Genomic DNA, 13433 nt, shown 5'->3' on the forward strand with positions numbered 1-13433 from the left:
CGAAAACAATTGCTAAGGACTAAGTAGTTTAGTAATCATTAAATGACTCTGACTGGTGGTTAATTCTCAAGTTAATATTCGCTAATAAAATTTAGCTTACATCAGAAATTTTAACTTTTTTATATCCCTTTATGTACCTATGTAATCGTGCGTGTTACGGAATTTCCGTTGGTCGAAATTGATTCATCCTTTTTTATTTAGATTTTAGTTAAATCATCCGATTACTGTAAATAGACATATCCGTTGCGGATTTACGTGTTTAATCGAGTATTTATTTATTTCAGCTTTTACACAGTTTTGTTAATTGATTGAAAAATTGGAGTAAATAAGTACCGTAAAAATTCTGTTAAAAAATAGTAGGTAAACCAGCATCGAATTTTTTGGCTAGCCACTGATTAAATTGATTGGAAGAAAAAGAAAATTACCAGGAATTCTTTTTCTCTCTCTCAAAACAGTTGTGAAAAAAATGAAATTCAAAATTGGAAATGTTTCTCTATTTGTAATATCTTCATTGGAGGAACAAAATAACAATTCAATATTTAAAATTGGAACGTACATCACAAGATACCTAATAGAATCGGTGGTTTCTCGTTGGCATCGTGGTTGGCTGGTCACTTCGTCAGTCGTGGTCCGCTGCAACCGGTAGTGCAGCTTGTGACGCGAATCTAATGGAAAATTCAACCAATTGCTTTTTGCCTGCTACATACCTACGTATGGGTAGGTAAGTTTATTTTTCTATAGGTATCTGGAAATCTTTGTGTTGACAAACCGCTGACTTGTGTTGTTGTATCTGTGCTGTCATTTAATAGTCATGTATGGTGTATGCCTATGTCTCAACATATGAACAACATTTTTGCAATCCTGTATTTAGATAAAGTAGCGTAAGGAACTGTATTTTAGTAATGACAACTAATAGCTTAATTTGATTAATAGAAAAAAGTACATCCTAAATAAAATTATTAGACAAATCAAACACGTAATGTATCATTTTAGAAAATTGTTCCATGTCTTCCATTAAATAAATAAATAAATAATACACTTTTACTAATGGTAAAATCCTTGACAGTTACCTAATGGTCCCAAAATACAATAAGTGTGAACCACTATTAAACCATTTGGTGTACAGCTACACATCAACCTATACAAAACCAGTTTATCATGGTCTCGCTTTGTATGATCTTTCGGTACATTCAACGTCAGTTTATACTGGTTTTTTGTACCCATTAGGGTTGACTATCATAACTTCTATTGTTGAATTATTTGAAATCATAGATCGACGATAGATTAACACATTTTGATGTATTACAATAATAATGACAGTGGACATGACTTGTGATAATGTTATTTTATTTTCCAATTTTTTTGTGAGTAGGTATATACTGTCGGATATTTCATTTCAAAAGATTATTAGAACTTGCCGTCAGAACTTAAAAAATTCTGTATCCTTACTATGAGTTTTCTTTACGTTTAAAGTAATTGAAACTAGAACGCGCTTGGCGCTTTCATTGGTTGGTTTATTCGAGCTGCCTTTTAAGCAAACTCCTACTAAGGGTACTGTATGAACAATAGATAGATACCTATTATAGATTGACTGCACGGTTGGTGCGGTGGCTGGGTGACCGGCTGCAACGTGTAGCGGGTTCGATTCCTGCACGAAATAACTCTTTGTGTGATCCACAAATTGTTGTTTCGGGTCTGAGTGTCATGTGTATGTGAACTTGTATATTTGTAAACGCAACCACGACACAGGAGAAAATCCTAGATGATTATCGAAAATTTTCAGTAATAAGTTACTATTAATTTTCCAACCATCTAACTTCAATACCTTTTTTCTATATAAAGTCGAGTGTATTACAAATGGTTTATAATATTTTATGTATTGAAGGCCTTTTAGCTGTCACTGCTAAAAGCCCTATAATAATGGATCACGTTTATAATGTAAAAAGAGCCTGTAATAGTTTGATCCTGAGATTTGAGAGCCACTGTTTAATACACCCTTAAGTAGACTTAGATCGTGTAATCACGAAAACGTATTATACTTTGAAGGTGACTTGGTTAAAACAAAAGATTATATTATTGTGTTCAAAGATTTTAAACTAAAATAAAAAATATTACGCATAAGGATCACGCACGCACAGATCCATGGGTATCAGATCTGTGCGTGCGTTTCAGATGCTGAATCATCACAATAATAATGCGGAACCAAATTATCACAATAGGGTACTTTCCATCTTACTGTACCTCCCACTGGATTAACTGGATAGCATGTTAAATTAATCAGAAAGTATATAGCAGTCATAAATAACTATGTAAATAACTCTAACCGCCATACTTGATTTATACTCTCTCATTTAATGATTACTGAACTTCGGAGGAATAAATTAAGTAAGAAATAGTTTAAGTAATCATCAAATGTCTATGAGTGCGGCAGTAATTTTGTATACCACTGCTATAAGACTCAAAGTATCGAACAAAACCTCATAAAACAAAATACATTAAAAGACATCTTTCTAACGTTTTTTTTGGGAATTCAATTCCTTTATAAAAAGAATACCATGTTTCATTTAATTATTTGTCCTCTCTAAAGATGAGTAGGTGTTGCATTACAACAGCTATATTTAGTTACAGACAACAGTATTTTTGTTAACAAATAAAGTAGGAGTATACTTTCGTTATCAACCTTATAAAAAGGGGTCATTTATCAGTAATTTCTTTGACTTTTATGGCCATTACTAACGACTGCTATAGTGTACCTATTTCCTGGAAAATTCTTATAACTAACGTTAATATTGAAGATTTTTGTAAATCGGTTCATGTAATTTGAGTGTGAAATCAATTTTAAAAAGCATTGTATTATTAATTTTATCTTTAAGTTCTCTTTTTTAAATTACTGTGAAAGATGAAGTAACGTCAGGATACATATATATCAAACAGAAATTGCTAAAAAGAAAAACGAGATCTGGCTTGGACGTAGCTACCTATAATTCAAGACAAATAAACCTATTGTAGCATGAAAAAACCCGTAACTACGACTGTACTGTAGTAGATCATGAAATTGTTTAGCAGTAAATGTAATCATTAGTTCTGCAATAAAAATATTTACGAACTGTCTCCTTTGTTTTTATGTTACAGACGAAATTTTTACGACAATAACATAAACGTACCTTTGGCGACAATGATGTCAGGTTAAATATTTCAATTTCGCTATGAAATATCTAAATCTCAGGTAGTCCATGTCCATGGCTGGTGCCGATTGCTTACCATCAGATACTCGGTCAATTCGTTTGCATACTATTGTACAAACCTCAATGTTCTAATGGTTTGTGCGTGCATCTTTTTGAACAGAACATTTTGTCCAAGGCAATTTTGTATTTCGGTATTCCCATCCAGTTGATGTCTAAAATCGCAGATCCGCAATGAGCCATCGTGGTTACGGCTTTGGCTAGCAGTATGACAGCTACAGGCTCATGATAATGATATTTTCTGAGTAATTTTCCCTTGAAATTAATTCAAAACTCACACAAGAAAGTCACCTTTATCATATATCTGAGCTTTACTCGACATATATAAAATGTTATCTTGTATGTAATAGGACTTCATGTCAACGAACACAATGCTATGAAATGAAAGAAACTAATTTAAGTTTATACGAGCCTCTTCAAAACCGTAATGTCAAGACTCACCTTAATACATTAAGCAGACAAAACATGGTTGGATTTATTATTTAAAAACGCTTTTTGAATTAAAGAAAGCATTAAGACAATATCAATAACTGTTCAAGAGAGATGCATACATCGAAGTGCTATGGATTTTATAAACCTGTATACTTAAACCTCAGAGCGATAAGAAGAATTATTGAAAATATAAAATTGACGTATTTTATGTAGTTCACATGTTTGATAACAGTTCAATTGCATTTTTCTTGAGGTTTTCGGCCAAGCACTGCTTATAATGTCGAGCCTCGGAATATTATTTATAGGTAAGTATGTTATTGCGTGTGTTAATTAGTATTCACTCAATTATTCGTTTAAATTGATTTAACTGTAATATTATTTTGTTTCGCAGTTACACTATCGATTATTGGATCATTAAACACTGTAGAAAGTGCTAATAATAAAGCCGCAGACTTAAATACAGTTTTAAACTTTCTACAACAGCTTAAACAGTCTTCTGATTCGACTACTGATTCTGATGACAACACAGACGACTATTTCACTGAAATAGACAAAGCTAACAATCGCGATGAAATGTTAGAAAAAGAAAGAATAATTGATTTAATAGAAAAAGTTGCTAAAGAAAATAGTAATAAGGTTCAAGATAATAATCGTATAGAAAAATCTGATAGAAATCAGTTAAGTCAAAATGATAAACTTGGTGACGCGTTTGATAATACTGTACAAACGCAAATATTAGCGAAGTTACTATCTCAAGACATGAATAAAGAAATTAAAACGAAACCTAGGATCAAACCCAATCGCTTGGTACCGACTGTGTCTGTCAATGAAGTTGATAGAAATGACAATGTCGTCACTGGATTAGAAGATTATTCGAAAATATATGTGGTTTTGAATCCACAAGCTGTTGATAGGAGTAAGAATAAGAATGCTTTTAATGAACTGTAAGTTATTATGTTTATACCCGAGATATATGATGTTATTCCATTGCTGTAGTTAATACTTGTTGCTCAATAACATAGTGCTTTGAAAGTATGTATATAGTTTATCGTATCGATGGTTGGTCGAGTGGGGCTCGGGTTCGATTTCCGTGTCGAGAAAAGTATTAGTTAGTTAGTTTAGTATTATTAGTCTTTCGTTTTTTCGAAAATTTGTCAGTACTATTGTTTGTTCATATTATCATACCTGCATAGTATCATACCTTATTAAAAGATAAGATATATTATTAAGATTTAGATTTATCCCAAAATAAAAATCACGTGTTTTCTATTTATATTCAGGATTTCGAAAATACTCTCTTTGTCTTCTTTGACGTCAAAAAAAGATAATCAAAGGCAACGAAAGCCTCGTCGCTATAAAGGTTTTCTTGTCAAAGAAGATATGCCCCAAAGAAGATTCAGGCAAGCCATGGCCAGTGAGTATGACATTAGTTACGATTGAATAAAAATACCTGTACATTTATCTACTTCACTCAAAAATCATTATAAAAACAGTATATTTTGATGTATTTATCGAACATCAGCCCTATTACTCTGACGTTCAAAACGCTTACTAGTCTATTTGAAATAAATAATTTTGACTTTGAAGAGATTTATCTAATTGATCAAAACAGTATATTTTGATCAAAACAGTATGATGTATTTATCGAACATCGGGTCTAATTTACGTTGTAGGTTTATTAACTTACGTTTCTTTTGAGAACATGGCTAAATTAAAAGGTTCCTGTTGTAAAAACCAAATGGGATAAAGTTGTTTTGAATGCATTTATTCTGTATCAATTTTTATGTGTAATATACGAGTAATTTATTAAACTTATAACTTACTAACTTCTGCCAGCGGCTTTGTCCGTGGTCCCGTCGGATCAAATTCATGTATTATTCAGACCATAAGCTATACCTGTTCCAAATCTTCCGCAATTTAGACGTGATTGAGTAACAAACATACACACAAACATTTGCAATTATAATATTAGTAAGATGATCAGATATTATGTACACACCTCATACTATAGGGTAGAAAATAATATGACGTTATGTGTGATTATACCGGCTGATTTGTTTCAATTAATCAAAGATTAATGCTTTCTTTCTCAGACCGTGCTCGAAGGTATAATCAAAACAGGCAATTGAGACGAAACATTGGTTATTACCCTGCTCGTACCGCCGGCCCGTCCGAATAGAACAGAGCCATCTATGAACAGGATGATGAATCACTTTTAGTTGCAATTGGCAAGTAAATATATTACGTAATAAATTGTTCCACTGAAATAAAGCTTGCGTAATTTAATTTATCATACATATCAGATTTTTGAGAAGTCCTATGAAAGATTCGTGGAAAACAATCTTGATCTAAGAAGAGGCTACGCGCCAATTTCAATTGCTGAGTATATTATACGCTACGAAAGTGCAAAAAGGATTATTCTTGGTTAAAACTTAACTTGATTAAACATTATGTTTTGTGTACAAATTATCGGGTATGAAATTATGATATTAAAGTAATTAGAAAGAAAGAAAAATGGTTTATTAAAGATTTATTACTAATACTGCCGTATTGGTAATATTAATTACTACATAAATTAGCAAAGAGAATTCTTGCATAGCATCATATAATTAGTTATACATTCTTAAAATGAATTTGAAAATAATTACTCTTAATCGTACTCATAAACTAATTAAGGTAGCCCTTGGTGAACTTGTCAAAACTGTCTTAACATTTAATACTCGAACGAAACTCAATTTGAAGTTGCGATTAAGTATTATTTTGTTGCTGTCATTTTGGGAACGGAAAGACATAAACATAATATAACTTCATGCCTTACATTAAGGACCTGTTTCACAATGTCTTGTTAAGTTTATTTTAGTTTAACTGATGTATAATTTGACGTATTTTTTGCTATATGAAACTGGACCAGACATTGTGTTGCTATTGCTGTAGGTTAGACAATTACCTGCGTGGTTGTGGTGGCTGAGCAATTGGGCGATTCCCGCACGGAGCAACTCTTTGTGTGATCCATAAATTATTGCTGTTTCGGGTTTGTGTGTAATATGTATGTTTGTAAACGCATCCAAGACACATGAGAAAATTCTAGTGTGGCGCAACGTGAAAAAAAAACAAATTAAGCAGATACAGGAAAGATTAAAAAAACTATTAATATTAGAGGACTATGTGATATTTGTAGCTTTTATTATTATCTTACTGTTTCTTGATAAATGCAGTATCTATCTCTGAGCCCAAAGATTAATCCTAGAAACAGAAGAAAAGTAAATGTTACATTATTAAATACGTTCACGTAGCCTTTACGTAGTAGTTAGTTACGTAGTTGGCAAGCAATCCTCTATAATGACTTTGTTTAAAGCGAACCCGTTTATTTTGTAACTGGATTTCCTACCGCGTAACTTTTCCGTGGCTTTTCGGTTCTATCGTTGAAACCATTGTGGCTCGCGGGGTGAAATATGGGCGATATTCATTTGTTATGCACCTGTTTACTTTGCCACAAAGTTAGCCAATGGTGGCCAGTTTCCCACATAACACCCACATCAAATCTGTAGTTTCGAATAGTTTGTTTTGTTCTTTTCTTTTATGTTTTATTGCCGTTTATCACGAGGCTGATAAATATTAGGAACTATATATTCTAACTAGCTGACCCAGCAAACTTCGTACCGCCTCAAACATTTTTTTCTTACCTTTTAAACCTTGCCTGGACTTCCACAAATAATTCAAGGCCAAAAGTTCTCGAGTTTTGGCAAGACTAACGAACAGCAATTGATTATTATATAATAGAGTTGAAAGCTGAAAAAAATGTGCTATACTTGTGTGTAGATGGTATCAGTAGTAGTGCTTTGTTCTCATTAAGTAATCGAGCTTCATCGAACTACGATTAGCTTGTTAATTATATTCACAATTAAAATAAAATCCTTACCATGAACGTTGTTTCATAGCCGATTTCTTAATACCCAGTCCATGCTGATGCTCCTTCATTGGAAATCTGGAAACTTACTATGAATCACTTACAATTTGAACCACTCACTTTTGATAATTGTAGTGGTAGAGTAGTTTTATAATAAGGTATAATATTTCAATTCAATTGACATTTTAATCTTGTACACCAATGTGGACATATCAGTTTCTAATTATTTCAAGTTTTAAACATATAGTTTAAAACTTCAATGAATTCGATCTATGAAGCGTGTAAAAAACAACGTATAGTAGAAGCGTACCTTTCGGTTATTAATAAATACAGAATATTGTGTTTCCGAAATTGTTTCAATGTTATTTATTTTTCACAAGATTTTAATTGAAGCTTGAAAGGTTACGCTTTGTTTCATTTCATATTAGTACGTCGCATAAAAACACTGAAAAAAGACTAATTGTTTTTTTGAAATGTAAGTGTTAACACATTAAATGCCATGGGGGCAAAAGTGACCGGCGTTAGCGGAGGATTTGACTTCGACAGATTTTTGTTGCCAGTTAAATTGTAGCAGAAGTCTGATTATTATAGTAATGCTAATTAATAAGGTTAAATCGATCGTTCTTTTCTTACCAGCACACTAGATCTTGGGCTATAATATGATCAGGTTAAAGTTAGTACTTTATCAAGATAGGTAGTACTTAGTACACACATCCAGAAGATTCTAAAGAAGACAAATTGAAGATCTTAATTGTAAAAGCCGATAGAAGATCAATTTAGAACATTTTTTTTAATGTTTAAAGTTTCTTATTATAACTTTAGGAAGGGATACTTTATAGGACAGTGTTTCCTTCTTTATAATTTAGTGCAAAAGGTTAGTGAACTCCGGGATTGAACTTAATTGGGCTTTAACAAAGGAAGTATTTGAAATACAATATTATCACAGTATCTGGCTTGAAAAAGGGCCGTAAATATTGCGTGGTCGGGAAAAAATTAGGGACTCATCCCAAAAATTAGGACGTTTGTTACAAACTTGCGCCTACTAACCCAAGCTCAGGAAATAAAATTTTAAAAATCCTCAAGTTATAATAGGTATGAAGGTTTAATGTATTGTTCGTATACATTATTTGGTTTAAGTTTCTTGAATTGATACAGGCAAAATGATAATAATATATTCGTCATACTTTTACACCAAGACGTATACGTAATATTAGAATGTATAATTAATTTCAACCAAGTTTTCCATGCCAAAGGCCCGTTAGGTCAAATTACCTAAAACCCATTATACAAACACGCAAGGCGCCACGCTTCGCTCCTTTCCCTTGTTTTACTTTACATACGAAACTTTAACAAAGTACTCGTACGTCAAAATACGATCCCTCTAAATCTTATAACGTTACATTTACGACTGACAATACACGATACTCCTAGGAGTATAAATTATTCCTCACGTTCTCATTCTTTTGTAATCCTAAAAGAAATGAAAAGTAAAACACATTTCATAGCTTGACTCGACCATTTTAGATGCATGCTCGGCAATCTTCTCTTGAATTTTAATTCCTACCAACTCACTCAGGCACATAACTTTTATTTAGTACTGTTCTCGAGTGAACAATATAGTTTTCTTATTTAAAATAAAATGTCTGCAATGCAGACAGTTCCGTGAAATGAAAGAAACTAATTTAAGTGTACGAGAGCATTTCAGCACCGGACTCACCGAATACCAAGACAACAGAACGTGGCCCGCTCTCACGAATAAATCTTCTTAATGCTTTATGGATTCAGTAAAGCGTTTAGATTATTATCAATAACTATTCAGGGGTAACATTGAGGATTATGTCGATCGCGTGCTCCTACCAAAGTGCTACGGATTTCATAAATATGTGATTCCGAACGCGATAAGAGGTAATGAAAATTGGAAATTGCCGTGTAAATTTATATATAGTCCACAACCACATGTTTGATAACAATTCAAATGTATTTTTTCCTGAGGTTTCGACTGAGCACCGCTGATAATGTCGAGCCTCATGATACTTTTTCTAGGTAAGTGTTACATATGTTGGAATGTAATATTGATTAACTAATTGACATAGTGTTTCATATCCAAACTGTTTTTCTAGATGTGATTACATTTTTACAGCTCTGATAGCAGTAATTGGACGATTAAAAATAGTGGAAAGCGCGCCATTACAAGTCTTAGATATAAATAACATTTTAGAACTTCTTAAGCAAGAAAATCTTGCAGGGGATGCCAAACGACCACATAAACAAAAATCTGACTCGGATTCCGATGGTTTGTTTGATGAAATAGTTGACTATTTGGATGATAGGGCTGATAGTAATAAGTTTGATAATCACAACGAAAGACTGAGAAAACAAAGAATAATTGATTTGATAGAATCAGTGGCCAATCAGAAGAAAAGTAAAACTAGGAATAATAAGAAACGTATTAATCGAAAGGAAAAAGCCAATCGTGATCTGAACACTTATGAAAGTCGTAATGATAATCGAGAAAATCTTGAGGGAGATGTTTTACAAAACCTTGTTATTGAGCAACTGCTTTCTAGAGGGTTGAAAGAAGAAGAAATCAAAGCAAAAAGTAAAGACTACATATTAAATAGAATCCAACCTGACCGTGAAGCATTTACTTTGAAAGGGGACAAACTTAAAAGAAAGCATAAAAATAAGAAACCCACTCGTTTAGAAGATTATTCAAAAATTGTTGTAGTTTTCAATCCAGAAGCAGTTCGAAAGAGGAAGAATAAAAATTCGATAAATGATCTGTAAGTAGTGGTACTTGAAGAAGTAAATACAGTCATAGTCTATACTTGATAATAGCTTAATGTACAAAAATTGCATTCCGATATTTGTTACTTTCTTCTTGCTTTCTTTCTTTTGAACTCAATTTGCTATTCTGCTTCAAAAGTGGTCCGCTTTACATGCAGGCTGAATGATAATTTAATTAATCGTAATTGTATACATTATTATTTACATAGAGTTTCGAAGATACTATCCGTATCATCAGCAACATCAGAAAACGGTCAGAAAGCTAAAAGGAAACCATTTCAATACGAAAGATTTGATGTAAATGAGGACCGTGTGCAAAGAAGATACAGCCAATCTAAAGAAAGTAAGTACGACTACAGTCAACAGCTGGTGGAACTATTGTACTTTAAAAACTATAAAATACTTCACAATCCTACACATTGCGTGTTCACATATACAAGTTGCCTCTTTTCACATGTCAGTCAGAATTAATAAATTCTTTGTAAGCAAAAAAAATACATACTCATTTGAATAAAATGTACCTACTGTCACTTTGATCTATGATGCAAATGTGGTTATAAATTATCAACGATTTTTATTAGATGGGAACGAAACCATGTGTTGCTCTTAGAGATATTTCTGAAGTATTTTTCTTCGTTGCAGGGCATGCTCGACGGGATTCTATGGCTGAGGAATATAATCAGAAAAGGTCAATTCGAAATGGCGGCGTTGCAGCCGGACGTACTGCGATACCTTACATTAAACATAGAGGAGACATTTACGAGAGAGAAGAATAAATCAACATTTAGTTCTATAACGAATTAAATAAAACATATTTTTATGTACCGTATATTATATGAACTAATTTCTATTGCAGCTCATCTGTTTTTGTAGAAAATAAAGTAATATAGCCTGTAGAATATAGGTATTATTTTTTTAGTGACTAAAATCTATTTGTAAATAAAATCACTCGTGGATGAAAAATTGAGCGATGTTGGTTGATAGGAATTCTATAAATAAAACACGCATATTGAATTAGAAATTGTCGATGCGGGCGAAAATCCGAACATATTTTTTATACATACTGTATGCGCAGGGATGGTACAAAAATAGAAATTCTGACATGAAAAATGTATATTTATAAATAATCGATTTAATTAAATTAATATTTATTTGTTACTTTTTATATTATAGAAGATTGCTCTTGCTCTTTGCTCTTTTTAAAAACGTTGCCCCACATTAGGATTTTCTCCTGTGTCGTGGGTGCGTTTACAAACATACAAGTTCACATGCACATGACACCCAGACCCGGAATAACAATTTGTGGATCACACAAAGAGTTGCTCCGTGCGGGAATCGAACCCGCTACCCGTTGCGCGGCAGCCAGTTGCCCAGCCACCGCACCAACCGTGCAGTCAAAAGAAGAAAATTATAGGTGACGTGACGATAACTACTTTAAGTAATCTAACAAATTAGTTGAACAAATATTTTTCTAGGAATGAGGAAGTACAAAAATACAAACATATAAACCATACGTCATAGTGTAGGTACTGGACATAATAGTAGTTTTACGTAATCAAAATATTCGAATGCAACTACCAATTTCAATTCCGACGCGTATGTTTAATATAAACATTTTTTAATCAAAACAATGGATGGAATTGTTCAAATAAAATTTAATGAACTTACCGCAATTTCGGCGAATGTTTCCGAAAATATACGATGCAGGTCGGGTATGGAAACGTGGAATAATATATAAACGAGGAAGATTTGGATTCGCTGGAGGACAGATTCGGAATGTTGCGGACTTGTTGCAGAACACGTGTAACGTACCATTTCCATATGTTAGTCTGCAACAGTGCTTTGAATAAAATAAATGTACCAACAATGTTATGAGGCAGAGTGCAACGTTATCATGTAGCGTGTTACGCAACACAACATATAAATACACAATTGTATTTTATGTCAATAGATTACTCTGTTATAATTTCTAACTATAAGTTTGAAATCGCCAACCCGCATTGAGCAAGCGTGGTGATGAATGCTCAAACCTTCTCTGTGTGAAAAGAGGTCTTTGGTCAGCAGTGGCCACGTATAGGTTATTCATGTGATTACTCTGTTGCTTTAGAAGTCACTATTATTAGTTACATTAGTCACTTTAAAAAGTTATCTAGCTAATCAGAGAAAAACACTGAACAAAAAAAGTGAATGTGACATTCAATTCTCAGTTTGAAAAATCTTTCAATGGAACCAAGTGGTCGTGAGTTAAGATGTTTATTTCCCGTCAATCTTGGCGAGGCCAATACGAGGCTGTAGGTATTCAGGGGTAACGAGATGCTATTTCCAAGCATTCCTTAGCAATGTAGCTGTTTAAAATTAACGCCATTTATTTTCTTCTTAAATTACGCGTTGAAATTTTCCTGTTGAATCGTTGAAAGTGAATTCATGTTGTTGAATTGTTAAATACATTATCTATATCTGTGTATAATCTGTGGTGCAGACTACAAATAGTCAAAGTCAAAGTCAGATGATTTATTCCAATTAAACCATATATAGGTACTTTTTTATGTCAGTCTATCAGTCTGTCAGTCTGTCAGTCTTTCAGTCTTTCAGTCTGTCAGTCAGTCTGTCTGTCAATCTGTCCGTCAGTGAAGCTGAATTTTGAATTATTTTAACAAATTATTTAGAATGTTTTTATTTCATGTTTTGATTTGAACTATTTTACAAACATACAGATACAAAGAATACATTTTAATAATCTTTTTATTTGAATTTGATGACTTGCCAAGAGAAAAGCGAATTTAAATTGGCTTTTGCAAAGGCATCGCTCTCACGGCCTTGCCAAGCCAAATGCACAATTGTTGAGTTTAAATTAGTTTCGCGGGCGTATCAAATACTTACTTGAATACTTGATTTGCAAATCGTTGTTCCATTCATATTGTATTATGATAAAACAAATACAAACAAACAAAAAAAATAAACAAAAGAAGTGATAGAAAAGCCTCAATGGCATTTCCCTGTAAAAAATACCGCATAAATAAGTTTTGTACGAGTGGCAAAGCATATTTTTGTGGCTAAAATGTGCT

At 32.8% G+C, this 13433-nt stretch overlaps 2 protein-coding genes across 3 annotated transcripts; both read left to right on the forward strand.

Annotated features, from left to right (window-relative positions):
* The first annotated feature begins 3810 nt into the window (after positions 1-3810).
* LOC118275002 (uncharacterized) lies at positions 3811-5946 on the forward strand. The gene is made up of 4 exons (XM_035592832.2): positions 3811-3979; positions 4066-4618; positions 4955-5088; positions 5768-5946. The coding sequence occupies exons 1-4, from the start codon at positions 3952-3954 to the stop codon at positions 5851-5853; spliced, it is 801 nt and encodes a 266-aa protein (XP_035448725.2). The 5' UTR covers positions 3811-3951; the 3' UTR covers positions 5854-5946.
* Positions 5947-8827: 2881 nt separating this feature from the next.
* On the forward strand, positions 8828-11267 carry LOC118274383 (uncharacterized). 2 transcript variants are annotated; one of them, XM_035591853.2, is made up of 4 exons: positions 8828-9624; positions 9702-10364; positions 10578-10711; positions 11011-11267. In XM_035591853.2, the coding sequence occupies exons 1-4, from the start codon at positions 9557-9559 to the stop codon at positions 11142-11144; spliced, it is 999 nt and encodes a 332-aa protein (XP_035447746.2). In that variant the 5' UTR covers positions 8828-9556; the 3' UTR covers positions 11145-11267. The 2 variants fall into 2 exon arrangements, with proteins under 2 accessions (XP_035447746.2, XP_050554697.1); XM_050698740.1 differs by having other exon boundaries at positions 9390-9624; positions 9722-10364.
* The last annotated feature ends 2166 nt before the right edge of the window (positions 11268-13433 follow it).

Source organism: Spodoptera frugiperda, chromosome 15 (genome assembly GCF_023101765.2).
Source record: "Spodoptera frugiperda isolate SF20-4 chromosome 15, AGI-APGP_CSIRO_Sfru_2.0, whole genome shotgun sequence".
NCBI classification, from domain to species: domain Eukaryota; kingdom Metazoa; phylum Arthropoda; class Insecta; order Lepidoptera; family Noctuidae; genus Spodoptera; species Spodoptera frugiperda.